The sequence below is a fragment of the Notothenia rossii genome, assembly GCF_949606895.1.
Source record: "Notothenia rossii genome assembly, chromosome: 1".
In the NCBI taxonomy this organism is placed as follows: domain Eukaryota; kingdom Metazoa; phylum Chordata; class Actinopteri; order Perciformes; family Nototheniidae; genus Notothenia; species Notothenia rossii.
The window spans coordinates 64,063,282-64,079,547 of NC_136912.1; the positions used below are offsets into that span (position 1 = coordinate 64,063,282).

Sequence of the window (16,266 nt, forward strand, 5' to 3'; positions counted from 1 at the left end):
TAATTTCATCCTAATTCACTTTCAGCTTTCATGTTTTTGTTGTTTCATTCAACTTAAACTTGATCTGCTTTAGTTATAATTAATATTTTTGAAAGGGGCGTTATTATGCTTTTTGGGGTTTCTGATTTCCTGTAGTGTGTTTTGTAGGTGCTGCAGCACAGGCAGTATGAGACATATAAAGAGCTTTTTGAACATTAAAGCATGGAAACATGTCACAGTAGACTGGAGGGACACAATATGATCCCGAAAATGTTAATAATAGGGCTCCTTTAGGGGTGTTTCTTGGTGCCTTGGATTATTTGTTTATTATTTTTACTTGGATGTGTTGTAAATGAGGCCTCTACCTGAACATGTTTAAGTTTGAATTCAAGTTGAACGAATTGATAAACATTTATATATCCATACATCAATACCAAGGATCTGTGCATCAGATCTGTATGTTGACTTATCAAATGGTGCCTCAGTAAGCTTCGCTTTCTCCATCACTACAAATGATGCACACAGCACAAATTGTGAAAAAAACATCATATAATCATCATATCATATTAAATATTTTAAGTGATACTTCTGCTTCTGCCCCCCGGCTACAGCCAGCAGAGCCGTGTGAAATGTGTCGGAACCAACCTTCGCTTTAGGATGAACTCGGACATTTCTTCGGTAACTCAGTGTTTGACCTTCTACCGGAAGTGCTTCCTGTCTGAAATCCATGGTTGCGAACATGTCTTTAATTAAGTTTTGTACACTGCCCAGGCTTCTAGCACGGTAAGAATACGTTTTGAACATGGAGGTCATAAACTATATTTTTGCTCCATGTCGGTAAAGATGTTCTGCCGCTAACAATGCTAATATCGAAGCTAACAGACGTGTCCCTTCAGCCTGTGTTAGGTACAGCAGACTTGTAACAGTGACTATTGAAATGCCTTTATATGTGTCTCTCGTTAAAAAGCGCTTAAAGCAACAGTCGATAAGTAAATTATGTCAAAGCTATAATACACCAAAATGGCTGGGGACATCTAGCTAAGGTCTCTACTCAGAAATGCAATTACTTTGTACTATTGTCTTCCCTTGTCACGTGTTGGTGTTTATTATAGGTTGCCTATTTTAGACCATTGACCATTGTTAAACTGAATCAATGAAGGACCATTAAGTGACAAGATTAGAGTTTTCCATTAGATTCCATTTTCCATTAGATTCTTTATTAGGCTATTGGTTTTTATAGCTTGTAATGTCTTTGTATAAAACATGAACTCTGTCCAATTCTGAAGTCTTAGTAATGAATATTCTAAATACTTTCTGTTTAGTGTCTGATCCCCTTTTCTAAAGCTTTGGATATGTATTCAAGGTCTCCCATATCTTCAATATGTCTTATGATTGTACTATATATTTCAACCGTTTGTTTATGAATGATGAATTGAAACAGAGGAAAAACATTGGCACCATTTATCTTGACCTGCTAAATGGTGGTAAGATATGCAAGTGGCTAATAAAAACAATGGAAATCTATCAAAGGGCTGGTCATATTTTAACATTTATGAGCTATTTGACCAGCATGCAGATAAGATTACATTCTGCATCATGACACTAAGGTCTCATTTGGTGTGTGTGTGCAGGTGTGTGTGCCCTGTGTTCCCGCGCCTCGGCCAGGCCTCTCTGCTCCACACTCAGCCTCCTCAGCTGAACTCCAACCGGACGTCGGTGGTGCGCTGCGGCCGGCAGAAGTATGAGAGGGCGTTTCCTGTGATTTTAGTGCGACCTGATGGAGCAACAATCAACATTAGATACAAAGAACCCAGACGCATCCTGATGGTGAGAACTCTCTGCTCTGGCGCTATACACGTTCATTATTTCTGCTCATGGCAATCCGATTGACCACACAGTTTCATAATTGGACATTTGTATCTAGCGGTGAGATACGAGTCATGTCGTCAAGGGCGCTTTACAGCCCTGCCCCACATTTTCGCAGCAGCAGATGCCGCGGAACACTGTACAAATCCCGTTTCAATATTTCCCCTCTACTCTAAAGTCGCATCTAAAACGCGATCTGATCTAGCTGTGTATATTTTGTTATTTTTGATTGTTAGCCTATATTCAATCTCACTAGCTACGGGCATTTTTTAAGCTTTTAAAGGGAAGATGACAGCTCTCACTCGCCACTCCGCTCTTCCACAGCGCCGCTCCCCCTCCCTCCACTGAAATTATGAATGTAAGGCATAGTAATCATAGATAACACGGCAGGGTCCGTTACAGTTTGTTTTTATCTGATTTCAAATAAACAAAGTCTTGGCTTTCAGAATATTAAACTTGTTTCTGCAAATTCAGATGATAAATACAACTTTGAAGCTTGTAACGGCATAATTACAAGCAGAGAACGGAATAACTTGACGTCACAGCAGGCATAACAACAGCCGGTGTTTCTCGTGACGGTTTTCCCCGGGAAACAAACACAATACACACAAACGCAAAAATACACACACACACACACACACACACGCACACGCACGCACACACACACAAGCTTCCCCCAGACCAGTAATCCAAACAAAAATATCTTCCCTCCGTTACTACTTTGATCGTTGCTCCGCTAATAATCAATAAATTGATGGATTCCATAGAAGAGGAAACTTTGAAGGCCTCTTTCTCAAAATTATGACTCTGTAACAGTCATTATATAATGGGACATATTTTGCTTAATATTTGGAGTACAAAAAGAATCCTGATATCATTAGAAAGCTAGGAATCTCCTCTTTCCAGCAGTGTATACAACTCATAATGTGTCTTCGGGTCAATGCGACTGATTTCGATGGAGCAGCAGGTCACTTTTTATTAGGTAAAATAAAGCAGGCAGACATAACAGGAAGAATATGTACATTGTAATCCAATCAAATAGGACATTGTCCCACTATTCAAATGTATCCATGTACATTATTTTTCATTTTCAGTCTTTATTTCGAACAGATTAAAAAATAACAAATGTGAAAAACAGAATACCGTATTGTTAAATACAGTATTTATCCACATTCATGGTAATATTTGTATATTCATTACAACCAATAAAAAAGCTTAGATGTGTTTATTCACGTTGTTTACGTTATTTGTTACTTTGTTCTGTGTGTGTCAGCCATTAACCTAGATAGATAAACTTGCAAACATGTCAGAAGAACCGGCGCATAAGAAAACAAAATACTGGCAAAATAAACTTAAATTCAACAACTTGAATGTCACATCCCTGACATTCGCAACTCCGGAGCCTGGCCCTTCAACCATAGGACCTGCGCAGCCAGATGAACCCAAAAGCAGTAGCTCTGCGGCCGCAGACACTGTCAAAACCACCACCGCCTGCATCGTTGAACCGAAACAGGCTGGTTCCGACTGGATGGAGGTTTGTTGTCGGGACATTGAGACGGGCAAATAAAAGCTTATTTGGGCAAAGAGAAAGGTAATTCAATGCAGAATGGTAAAAAAACAGAGAGTGGTTAATTATTTGCAAAACCACTAAACGAGCCTTCTGTTAAATATGCCGATTTGCTGCTTTCAAACGACTTGTAACTTTCTCCAAATGTGGAGATGACAGCTTTGTAAATACCGAGTTAATAACTGGAACTTTTCACAGAGCTTTCTTCAGTCAAACACCAGTCAACATTCAGCTTGTCAAACAAGAGCGTAGCAGGAAAAAAGAAGAGATGGAATGAGTTCTGCGCTGTCATATGTGTGGGCTGAACCAGTTTAATTTACAGGAAAGGAGTGAGCAGAGGGTCGAGTTGTCCATTCTTGTTCTGTTTTCTCTGACTATCTTCCTCCAGAACACCCTCTCAGGCTTTCACTTGCTCGCGCCACTAAAGAGACACGTTACCATGGAAAGCAAACAATGGTGTAGCTGTATTGAAGTCCGAGTGGAAACCGTAACATTTGGTGCGTTATTTTATAATGAAACAAATCAGATTTAGTCAGAAATTGGGAGAAATAAATATGACCCCGGGAGGAAATCGGGAGTCTCCCGCGAAAATCGGGAGGGTTGGCAAGTTTGTCACATACACATGCACTTTTTGCCCCCCCCCCACTTCTGAAATGAATCCGGCGCTGCTGGTAGGGCGTGGTTTGGGATTGGGCCATACACACGCACTTTTTTTGGCCCCCACACTTCTAAAATGAATCCGGCGCGCCTGGCTCAAGATAATAGGATGAATTGTTACTATGGCATGCCTGTCTATAAGTATGTTGATTCAGAATGTCATGATTCTGTCAGTTAATTGGATTTTCTCTGTGTGTTTTGAAAGATGCCAGTCAACCTATCCACTCTGTCTGAAGAGGAGCGTCGAGCGCGACAGAAAAAGAGAGCCGTGAAGAAGACGAAAGAACTAACAGCAGTCGACTATGAGGACGACTTCACAGCAGACAAATACAGCAAATTCTGGAAGAAGAAATTATGAAAAGAAACAAGACATTGCAGATCAGAATAGAAGGTTTAATGTGTCAATATAGCATGTTGTGATTGTATTGTATTATTGCCAAAAAGGACTTGGTATAAAATCAGAAATGGCGGAACAGTGAATCTTTCGTATGGCAAAGAGATATGTAGCAGGAACTCTGAATCCTTACAGCCTCAACAACCTGGCAAAGCTGGAATCCATAACAATGTTAAGTCAATAAATTGGTTTGAAGCTGTGTATCTCGGGTGTTGAATTTATTAAAACTCACGGAATATTTAGAAAAATTTTGATGGGCTTGATGTTTTCTACATGCCCTGATTGATTGATTTATTTTAAATACAAAAAGTATTTTTTTGTTACTTATATGGAGGAAGAATCAGTTAATTTGACACTAAAGTGTACTTATTTCAGACCTTTACATATAAATTATTGAATAAACCTTTCTAGCACAAAGGTTAGGCACAGATTCATGTTATCTCTTCACAGTCCAGCAGGTGGCATTGATGCAAGAAAAACTTGCCATCAAAATTACGTTTCTTGCATTTCATGGATGTGAGTCTATAAGGAAATGGTAAACATGGGTTATTCGGATGTAGAAGGTTCAGAGTAGATGGGGAAAAACCGAAAAACTGAAGGAAAGGGTTGTAGAGATTGCAAGAGAATGGAGCCCAAAAGGGCTGTCGGAAGCAGTTTCAGGTTCAAAGGGCCTTGTTTAAATGTTTAACTTATAAAAAGGATGGGATATACAGAATATAGTTAACTTGTTTATTTTATTTGTATTTATATAAGACATTGGTCTTAATGATGTGACAAACTCCGGTACAGAAGGTGGCAGCATACACATCTAACGTTGGTTGTAGTCCGCCATTAAAATTAAAGAAGAAGAAAAAGAAGACGTTTCTCGCGAGAACTCCAGATTGCGTCCTTGCTAAAGCCGAAATGGGGTACTGGGACATACCAGAGGGCACTGCCTGCGTCCAGAAAACATGGATCAGTACAAAGCTAGGCACAGCTTTGGGTAAATATCAGCATTGATAAATAAACTGCGAGTCAATGTGGCTGTGTACGCTGGGGCGCGAAAGATAACGAACAGTGGCGTTCATGTTTGAGCTAATGCTACCGCTAACGTTAGCAAGTTAGCCCAGGTCTTGTATCTGCTATTCAAGATGTTTTCAGGTCAACTTCCATCCAAACTCTGATAAACTACTTTGGTTTCCCATAATTCAATGTATAGTAGAGGCAGTGAGCTAACAACACACATTTACATTGGAGTTATGTGGAGTCGCATGTTCATTTGACATCTAAAGTGGAATTTATGTGACTAAACTGATATCGGGTTATTGATAAATGATTTCAAAGGAAAACTTTGAAACAAGTTTTTGGTCATACTTTTGCCAAATATCAAACGTTTCCTTTGTAAAGACGACAATATAACGCTGAGTTTTTAAAGGCTTCTTATCACGTATAAATCTCCCTTTCTGTCAGCTGGGCTTACACCTGCACTTTATCTATGCCTATGCCTAAGTATCTGAGATAGTTTCGCGTGAAAATCCAGTAGATCAGTCCGTCTTGTACTGAGAACCATGCTACGTTCAAAGTCACTATTAAAGACATTGGAATAGAGATGAGAAGCAAAATATGACTTCAAAGGTTTTCCTTTTGCTATAATAATCACCTCAATGAATTACAGTGATAGCACATAAACATTGTTTTCCTCATATGTATAAACACATACAAAAAAAAGAAGAATTATTAAATAAGTGGACTGTGTAGATATTTTCCCCTTTTTGTTTTAGAAGCCTCTTCTCCCAATATACACTGTAATATTCATTTATTGTGATGCATTCATGACTGATGCTGGATTATTATTCCTGTTTTCAAGATGCATGTATTTTATTTGCATGCTTTTTAGATAATGCAATCAAGATGGAGTTGGTGTTAAAATGAGAAACCAATGTCCAGTTGTTTACATGGTGTCATACTGACGCTGACTGAAGAGCTGACAGAGTACACTAAGCTCGATTAGAATTTGACTTATTCTTCGGACTTAAGGTCCATTTGACAATAAAGCCCTTGAACCTTGAACCTATTTGTTAAAGTGTGTGTTACTTTGTGTGTGTTTTCAGGCATGGTTGGTTCAGCCTACCACCTTGTGGCAGTCCAGCCTGAATCTGCAATGGCAGGGCTACAGAGGGCCACCAACATAACTGTGACCATGGGTAAATATTCACGATTTCATATTTTAGAATCCGTCTGATTTAAAACACAAGAATAAGACTTCTTTGTGACCTTAAAAAAAGACCACCCATTATCACTGATGAACCCATAGCCGTTCAAACTGCAGTTGTCCCCTGTTCTGCTGCTGCTCACATCTTCAGTAAACCTCTCAGAAAGATGCTCGAGATGTCTATAGGTCAGTTCTTGACCAGGTACCTAAATCCAGAGGTTTGGTTACTAACAATATCCTCGAGCTGGTGGGCACCGAGATGTTTTTCTTTTATTAAACGGCAGACGAAGAAGATATACCACTTTGTTTTTGGTTACTAAAATATTCTAAAAATCAGAAAAAGTCACATAATGACAACAACAGTATTTGGCAATAAGGATATCACATTGTAGCGTGGCATTCAGCCCAACATGAGATTACATTTCACCATCACTTCTGTTCCTAAGAGTCGTGCTCTGGCTGTTTTTTCACACTTGGTGCACCTGACATTGCGAGTTTTCAAAAAATGCCATTTAAAAAGTGTGTGTGTGTGTGTGTGTGTGTGTGTGTGTGTGTGTGTGTGTGTGTGTGTGTGTGTGTGTGTGTGTGTGTGTGTGTGTGTGTGTGTGTGTGTGTGTGTGTGTGTGTGTGTGTGTGTGTGTGTGTGTGTGTGTGTGTGTGTGTGTGTGTGTGTGTGTGTGTGTGTGTGTGTGTGTGTGTGTGTGTGTGTGTGTGTGTGTGTGTGTGTGTGTGTGTGTGTGTGTGTCTGACCGACCAGCCACCATGGGGGCGGTCTTCGGCATGGCGACTTGCCTCAGTGCTCAGGCTCGTGACGCTCCAGATGACCCTTTCAACTACTTCGTCGGGGGTTGTGCCTCTGGAATCTTCATTGGAGCCAGAAGTAAGTCAAATCCTGACGCTCATTCAAAAAGTTCTGCCGATCCAGCAGCTCGCCTAGCATTAGCATAGTTGACTATTAACATGGCCCTGAAAATCAGGCTGACCCGAATACTTCGATTCCTTCATTGTTTCCATGCTGATCAACGTCCAAATCCGAATTTAAATGCAGCGTTTCATTTTGTCTTTGGAATATGCATTACCAAAACAAAATCTGAAATAGCCAATACATTAAGGAATAGTTATTAGGACTTAAGACAAATGCACTGGGTGACATAATTATGGAAAACTACAATTTCCCATGGATGGGCTACAAAAAGCACATAATATATATACTTTAAGCCGTGCGTGGTTATGATCTTGTTTCATGCAGGCTTTATTAAGGTGGATAACTGAGAATATATTACTCCATTACCAAGGTTTGAATACAAATGTAAGTGAAACTCAATGGTTGTTGCGCTCACCCTCTTTGTCAGCTTGTATTGAAATGAATACCAATCAGTGTTATTGTATAAAACATATCACCATTTAAACATGTTCGATTGAGGAAAAAAGCTTAAGAAACACCACTCAACTCAGGAAACACCTTGAAAGGTTGACTTTATTTGATCATTTTATTGTATTTGGCGTTATGTTCCTATTTCGCCTTCTGGTTTAATAAACTATTGAAAGTTCAAAACATATAAGCTCTTTGGCAGGTTATGGCATAAGATGGAAATGGGTTTCATAAGCACCGTAACGTATAAGTCTGTTGGCTCTTATCATAACAGCCATTCAGGTTCTTTTGGGTCATTTCAATCATACAAGCAAAATAGACAATTAGACTGCAACCCAGTTATTGGAGTTATATGTTGGTTTTGGCTGCACTCTATTTATTTAATTCATTTGTTTATCGCCGTACATCCAGCACGTACCTGGCATGATGTAAGGTATCTCAAAATAATGACCTATTTGCAGTGGTGTCAGGTAACATTTACATTTACTCAAGTACTGTACTTAAATGTGACTTAAATCAGACTTTAGTTCCACCTGGAGTCAATTCACAAGCTGCCCTGCAGTATACAAAGTCATTCAAACTAGCTGCTCCTTTACCAGCTTTGAGAACACTTTCATGATCAATCATTATAAAACATATCATATCTATTATTCTGAAATGGTCCAATCTGCACGAGGACCACTTTTACTTTTGGTACTTTAAGTATATGTTAATGCTATTACTTTTGTACTTTTACTTGAGTAACATTTTGAATGCAGGACTTTTAATGTAACAGAGTATTCCTACACTCTGGTTCTTCTATTTGACTTAAGTGTAAGATCTGAGTACTTCTTCCCCCTGGTAATTCAACCAGTTTTAAAACTGTCATTACTGAATTGAAGTGTATAAAACAAACCAATCTCCTCTGCTCTTCTACTGTGTGTGGACCTTAACCCCCCCTCTGTGTGTTTCCAGCCCACAGTGCTGTGACCGGGACGTCAGCCTGTCTGGGTCTCGGTGTGTTGGCCTTCTACACTAAAGTGGGCAAGATGGAGGGATGGAAGCTGGCAGGAGCTCCCGTACGATGAGCGGAAGATGCTACGTTTAACCCTGTTGTAAAAAGAGTTTATGTAATAAAGTACTTGTGAATTTACCAGTTATTGATGTTAGTCGTATTATAGTAATATTCTCCATTACACGTAGATTAAAACATAGAGGTATATGTAGAGTGACATGCAGTCACATGTAGGAGTTTCACATAGTGTGTGGGGTATGGAGCCCTGGGGCCTCATGTATAACTCCGTGCGTAGGATTGACGTGGGAAGGTTGCTTACGTAGTAAAAATCCGAAAAATAGGTCCATAAATGTTCCGCCACTTTCCGATTCACCAAATATTGCGTACCGGCGAGGAAAGTGCGTATGGCACTTCCTAAGCCTGTTTCCCTTTTATAAATCACAACCGACTCGAAATGCGGTGCAGCTTTTGCGGGCTTCACGTAACGCCCATGTTTGCCTATAAATAGTCAAAGAAACGCCCTTTCATTCATTCATTCATTTTGACTGACTGCAGGGAGAAGATCGCAGGAAACGACGACAGAACAGCTAAAAAAACATCTCACATCCTGTCAGATTTTGGTTATTTTGGGGAGGTCGAGATAAATCATATTGTTTGGTGGATGCAGTTTGAACCAGAGTAGCAGCAGGGAGGTCGGATTGTCACCAAAATAAATAAATAAGTGGTCCGAAAAAGGTTAATGACAAAAACAATACACATAGCCTTCCTCAGGCAACTGCGGTCAAGCCAGCCTCCACTCGGGAAAACCTAGTCAAGCCAGCCTGCACGTGATATTGCGGTGCGCGAATATCCTATGCATTACAGTAGAGTAAAAAAAAATCATCCCTCTGTGTTTAGATGAGAATAAAACAAAAACTGTCCAGCATCAAAGACTCATTTCACTTCAGGGTGATACCAGGACATCCCATCTAGTCACTCAGAAAAAATCAGGACATTCTGATGTAGAGTTTCAAAATAAAATACCTTTGAAATCTCTATTGTATGAGCTATCATCCCTTTTTTTTAGATGAGAAAACTGTCCAGTATCAAAGACTCATCTCACTCCAGGGTGAAATTTGTTTCTCCGAATCGAAGAGGAAAAATACGAAAGCATTGCACACAATTTAAACCAATCAATGTAATTAACAAGGATAATCTGGTGTTTTTTAGTCGATGAGTAGTGCAGATATCACTGTAAAATCAATCGACAGTAAGGGGAATACTTACTTCCGAGTGTACAATTCTCCGTTATCCAATGGGAATGGACGGTCACATTGCCTTTAAGGGCAGCCGACACAAACGAATGCCGTGCTTCCATGAGCGTCAAATCCCGCCGCAGATGGGAATACATCGCAATCAGTTGAAAGCTATTTGCGTCCCTTTATGAAGCTGAAGGAGCCAAGGAGCATCACAACTGCACGCCACGGGACCCTGACCAAACGTCGCTCCTGGACGATTATGGAGTGAGAGTGTGTTGACCACCTCTGACCTTTGCAAAAATGCAAAAAATGGCTTACTTACTAATGTTAGCTTATAATTATTTAAACCAGGTGCAATTACACACAATTGTTTGCAATTAAGGAGCTTTTGGATTTGACAGTGAATGTATTGATATTAGTCTGTCTGTTACAATATCAACTGCACAAATAAAACATGTACGACTAACTAAAGGTTAGGATAAGTGAAGATATAATTCAGCTATTAGGGTGGCTCTGCTCATGATTAATTGTTTTGAGTGAAAGGAATAAACCAAGATATTCAAGATCGAAAATGTGTCCTCTGCTCAGAGATTTTATTGATAGGAAAACCTGCCTTTCATTTAGCATATTTAGGCAGTAGCCTACACCCCAACATAAAACACTAAGACCATGCTACAGTTTAAAAAAGCAGAAATGAAATCTGATCTGACAGAAAATGCTCTGTTTTAGTTGAACATGTTTTTATACAGTTGTTGATGTACAGCACTTTGTTCAACTTTGTTGTTTTTAAACGTGCTATAGAAATAAAATGGATTGGATTGGATAACATACTCACGCAGCTCACGCACACTATTTTATTAACATATAGATTCACCTACTGAATTAAAAAAATAAGAAATGGAAACCATAAAGCAGATTCAGGGTGTATAGATTCTCACTTTAAGTATTAGCCTACAGAGCAGTACAGTTTACAGATAAGAAATAAATACTGACCCTTTTACACTATATGCTCATTACCAAACCAGGTGTCCACCTACTGAACTGTATACAAAAGAAAACCTCATGAGACACCCAGGCTCAGGAAAAACTGCATTTCCTGATCCCTCCCCTTCTGCTGGAATCTTATCGGATGGAAGTGATTTGTGTGTTGGCCACCGCCCTTGGGAACTCTGCAGTGCAGTCTAAAGGCCATTAGAGGCAGACAGTTTTTGCTGATAACATTTTGCTTATAAATATTGTATGATAATTATATTGTGAGACGCATGTAAGTTTGTCACAACAGATTGGGTTAATACCTTCAACACATACAAAATCAAGTCCCATATATACTCTGGATGGAACAGTATAGTGGTACTCCCCCTGATGCAGCCTTCAGTAACGCCTTAATATTAAGCTACTGTTGTATTTTTGTAACATGATATTCTGTGTAAGCAGGGTGGGTCTTCATCGTGGACTCCCCCTCCCCATTCTTACATGCTCAGTACACTGTTGGGCTGTGGCTGCACATAGCCTGCTGGGGACTGTCTGGCTGCATCAGCATCAAAAGGACTTCCTGCTGAACTCTCTGGAGAGCAGCCAACCACACACAGCCCTCTTAAAGACACATGACGCATGGTGAAAGATGGGGAGAATCAATGTTGGGCTGCATTTCTTCCTGTGTGTTAAAAGAAAGCAAATGTACAGTGTTTTGCTAAAACTCCACATATATATGTATCTTGTGAAATATAGCATATTCATGCTCCACCCATGTAATACAGTAGATTCAGTACAGTTTTGTTATGTTAATTTAAATGTACGGTTCTCAATGGGAGGCTCTCATTTCTTATTCATATATTCCGTCCAAAGGCGTAGACCTGCAGTTCACCAGCAGTGAGGTAAGAGGGAGGCTGGTAGATGGGTGGCCATGCCTGAATCTGATTGTTTAAGGATGATCATTTCACCCAGAAATCCAACATAATATTAATGTAGATACTTTGCATTAAGAGTATTATGTGTGAATGGGTGAATGCTGACTTGTATCTGTCAAAGCACTTTGAGAGATGGCATATCCTGGAAAGGAGCAGCAGTATATAAATGCAGTCCATGCAGTATAACAAAGGAATCAAGGATCAAAAGGCATTTTTTGTATGGGAACACGTCAAAGGTAAAATGACTGTCTTAAATTAATGTTGCACAATTCTTTTGCTTTGTATGCTATAGGTTAGAATGGAATTGGAGTATTTCATGTATTTCTAAATACTCTCCAAAATGTTTTACAAGGCTTCATCTCTGTTTAAAGTATTTATGTTCTGCTTCTTTCTCAGCTGAGCCCTTGTGTTTTCCAACATCTTTTACAACACAAGTGTGTGACCCGCAGTCAAAAAATGCTGTTTGTCCTGACACACTTTGACACCGTGTCTATGGCCTCAAGGTGTGGAGGTCTGCAGCAGAATGTGAGCCTGGCTGAATGCTGCGGCAGTCGGTCAGTAACCTGATCTGAGAGTGAATCAGTGTTTCTACATGAGCCCAGCTGTTCCTGTCTACTGGCCCAGCCCCTTTACCCATCCCATAATATCTATATAGGGACAGTCAACTATTCCCACAGCTTATGCATTATTGTTCTTTCAGTGAATGTAAGTGTTAGTTTATAATTGTTATAATTAATTGTTCCATATCATTACACAGTTTGTTATGCCTGTTATTATGGGGGTGACAGAAATATTTGGAACCCACTGGCTACATGTTCAAAATCCCATTTAGATGGAATCTAATAATGATCTAGAGCTGTCCCCGTGAAATTTTAAAATAACGATTTTGTGGTCCATTTGTTTCATGTTTTGTTGTGTTTTTGTTTTTGAACATTCGGGGCAGTTGAACAAGTGAGAATCAGCAAAAATGTTATTATATGTTCAATCAAGAGCCACATTTCTTTCCAGAAAAATGTCCCACAAAGAGTGAGTTGAGTTTCTGTTGTTTTTCTGTCCAAATGACATCAGCGGATTCAAAGTGATTCGTGGTTAAGCATTAACGTCTTATTGTTGTGTATAACAAGCAGCTTCTGATCCTCCTTGAAATATTGATCTAGCCGCTTTAGGCTGGGTGCTGAATGCTGCAGTGTTTTGAGAGATGCTGAGTCATGGGAGCACTGCTTCAACAGGGTCTCAAAGAAACACAGTGTGGTACCTTTCTGTAAGCACACTGTAGGAGGTGCTTCATCATGAAGTACTGTACTCATACAAAGCATCAAACGGCAACATCTCCTCCCATTGCACTGAAACGTTTTTTCATGTATGAAGCTACAGCTGTCACCACAAACCACTCAATGCACTTCATCCCCCTAAAGAAAGAGATCTATGAGTTATTAATAAATAATAGCACAAGTCAACAGACTGAACAGGAAAAAAACTGAGTGAGATCAAAGAGTATGCACAAAGTGCTGGGGCTGTCCTTGTTTGGCTCAGTCACTGTCATCACTGAAATATGCCAACATGTTGGTCAAGCTTAGTTAGTTAGTTAGTTAGTATTAAGTTAATGCATCTACATAAAGTGGTGCAGTGCTGGTGCATTTTGTAGGCCAACTCAAAAGTAAGCATCGCAAGGGCTCCTTTGACAAAAAGCAATGTGAGTTTTCCATTGGATCCAGAAAATAAACAGCTCTGTGAGGCTGTATGACGCAGGAGTCGATTACACTATATGCTTACCTAATCTGCAAAGTAAGTGACAAAGCTAACGATTAGCAAGCAGGTTTGCTCATTAGCCTACTTTGTAATATGCAATCGTATTCAGAGCCAAGATAACTAAAAAGGGTCAAATCAAAGGCTAGCTTAACCTTGTTGGTCGGTGTCTGCATGTCAAATGGTCAAATGTTGCCCCGTAGTCTCAGCAAGCAACTGAAAATGACAAGGCAGACTGCAAAGAATGACTACAGAACAAGCCTCTGTTTGTCAGATTACAATGCACACACATGAGCATGAACTATACTGTATGGTAAGCATAGCATTGGTGTTCCTGTGAATATATCTAGGCCCAATAACTATTCATGCACTATTGAAAGCCTTTACCAGTCTTTGCAAGAACTAATCTACATAAAAATGTATGGCATGCACATGGATACTGTGCTAAAGGCTAACGATTATATGCAGCCCTGAACTAAGGCCCAGAAGTCTGCTAAACCGAACAGGAAAGCTTATCATCATGGCAACAACAATGTGGTATTGATACTCCCCCAGTTGTTAGAAACATGGGCCATGTAGGCGAATATCCACTTTCTCGCCTGACATTCAGATGAACTATTAAGCCCATCAGCCCTTATTCCACAACTCTGCTTTACAACAGACAATACAGTACACACACACTTAAAAACGTTGTTTCCAGGAATCCTCTGCCTGAGCCAGCTTATGTACATTGTTATGTTTTAATATTAGGCTACAATGAAACTGAATTTTATAACATCATCTTAAGAATTAACCATGATTCAGAGATGCTCTGGATAAGATGTAATAATAATAATAATAAAACATGGGACTTTTATAGCGCTTTTCATGAAACTCAAAGACGCTTTGACAGAGAATTAAGAAAAGACACCAAAAAAAAGACAAAGAGATAAACAAATCAGAAAATAGGGGGGAGTGGGGTGGTCAGTGGTTGAATGCAGTGTTGAACAGGTGGGTTTTGAGTGATGTTTTGAATGCTGTGAGGGAGGAAGAATCTCTGATGGATTGGGGTAGTGAGTTCCAGAGGGTGGGTGCAGCAACGGAGAAGGCTCTGTCGCCCCAAGACTTGAGGTTGGTCCGGGTGGGGAGGGACAGGAGGTTGGCAGTGGCAGAGCGGAGGGAGCGAGTGGGAGTGTGTCTGTGGAGGAGGTCAGTCAGGTAGGATGGGGCCAGGTTATGGAGGGCTTTATATGTCATCAGGAGGATCTTGTACTGAATTCTCTGGGGGATGGGGAGCCAGTGGAGCTTGATGAGGACGGGTGTAATGTGTTCACGGATTCGGGTGTGGGTGAGTAGACGGGCAGCGGAGTTCTGGATATATTGAAGTTTGTTGAGGATTTTTGCAGGTGAACCATAGAGGAGGCTGTTGCAATAGTCCAGACGGGAGGTGATGAAGGCGTGGATGAGGGTTTCGGCAGCAGTGGGAGAGAGGGATGGACGTAGACGGGCGATGTTTTTGAGGTGGAAGAAGGCTGTCTTTGTGATCTGTTTGATGTATCTGTTGTAGGAGAGGGTTTGGTCAAATATGGTGCCTAGGTTCCAGATGTGAGGGGAGGTTTTAACTGGGAAGCCGTCTATGTTGAGGGTGAAGTTATGGATAGGTGTGGTGAGCTTTTTTTGTCCAATGATTATTATTTCAGATTTATTGCAGTTGAGTTTCAGGAAGTGAAGTTGGAGCCAGGATTTTATTTCAGTGATGCAGTTTGTCAGGATGGAGTGGGTAGCAGTGGAGATGGACTTGGTGGAGATGAGAAGCTGGATGTCGTCGGCAAAGCAGTGGAATTGAAGTCCATGACGGCGGATTATGTGACCAAGGGGAAGCAGGTAGAGGATGAAGAGGAGGGGGCCGAGAACTGAGCCTTGAGGGACACCTTGGGGGAGAGGAGCGGTGGGGGATTTGCAGTTATTGATGTAGATGAACTGGTTTCTGTCAGAGAGGTATGAAGTGAACCAAGAGAGGACAGTGCCGGTGATGTTGAAGGTGGTTTCAAGACGGGTGAGGAGGATGGAGTGATTGATGGTGTCGAAGGCAGCGCTGAGGTCAAGTAGGATAAGGATGTTGAGGTTACCTGAATCGGAGGAGAGGAGAAGGTCATTTGTAATTTTGAGGAGTGCGGTTTCGGTACTGTGGTTTCAGCGGAATCCGGATTTAAAAGTTTCAAAGAGGTTATTAGCAGAGAGATGATGCTTAAGTTGTGAAGGCTACAGCGCGTTCCAGAACTTTTGAAAGAAAGGGTAGGTTCGAGATTGGTCTGAAGTTATTAGGGTTGTCAGGGTTTAGTCCGGGTTTTTTCAGAATAGGGGTGATGTAGGCTT

General features: G+C 40.5%; 2 protein-coding genes across 2 annotated transcripts; both read left to right on the forward strand.

The window, feature by feature from the left end:
- Positions 1 to 601: 601 nt before the first annotated feature.
- mrpl55 (mitochondrial ribosomal protein L55) lies at positions 602 to 4,664 on the forward strand. The gene is made up of 3 exons (XM_079682073.1): positions 602 to 762; positions 1,611 to 1,806; positions 4,275 to 4,664. The coding sequence occupies exons 1-3, from the start codon at positions 707 to 709 to the stop codon at positions 4,425 to 4,427; spliced, it is 405 nt and encodes a 134-aa protein (XP_079538199.1). The 5' UTR covers positions 602 to 706; the 3' UTR covers positions 4,428 to 4,664.
- A 622-nt stretch (positions 4,665 to 5,286) lies between these two features.
- ndufa11 (NADH:ubiquinone oxidoreductase subunit A11) lies at positions 5,287 to 9,158 on the forward strand. The gene is made up of 4 exons (XM_079669682.1): positions 5,287 to 5,445; positions 6,554 to 6,646; positions 7,412 to 7,534; positions 8,981 to 9,158. The coding sequence occupies exons 1-4, from the start codon at positions 5,367 to 5,369 to the stop codon at positions 9,091 to 9,093; spliced, it is 408 nt and encodes a 135-aa protein (XP_079525808.1). The 5' UTR covers positions 5,287 to 5,366; the 3' UTR covers positions 9,094 to 9,158.
- The last annotated feature ends 7,108 nt before the right edge of the window (positions 9,159 to 16,266 follow it).

Bases quoted from the DNA above. Each gene is read 5' to 3' on its own strand.
- mrpl55 (XM_079682073.1), top strand. From the start codon at position 707: ATGGTTGCGAACATGTCTTTAATTAAGTTTTGTACACTGCCCAGGCTT. The intron at 763-1,610 runs GTAAGAATACGT...GTGTGTGTGCAG, and splicing joins CTGCCCAGGCTTCTAGCACG to GTGTGTGTGCCCTGTGTTCC. The intron at 1,807-4,274 runs GTGAGAACTCTC...GTGTTTTGAAAG, and splicing joins AACCCAGACGCATCCTGATG to ATGCCAGTCAACCTATCCAC.
- ndufa11 (XM_079669682.1), top strand. From the start codon at position 5,367: ATGGGGTACTGGGACATACCAGAGGGCACTGCCTGCGTCCAGAAAACA. The intron at 5,446-6,553 runs GTAAATATCAGC...GTGTGTTTTCAG, and splicing joins AAAGCTAGGCACAGCTTTGG to GCATGGTTGGTTCAGCCTAC. The intron at 7,535-8,980 runs GTAAGTCAAATC...GTGTGTTTCCAG, and splicing joins AATCTTCATTGGAGCCAGAA to CCCACAGTGCTGTGACCGGG.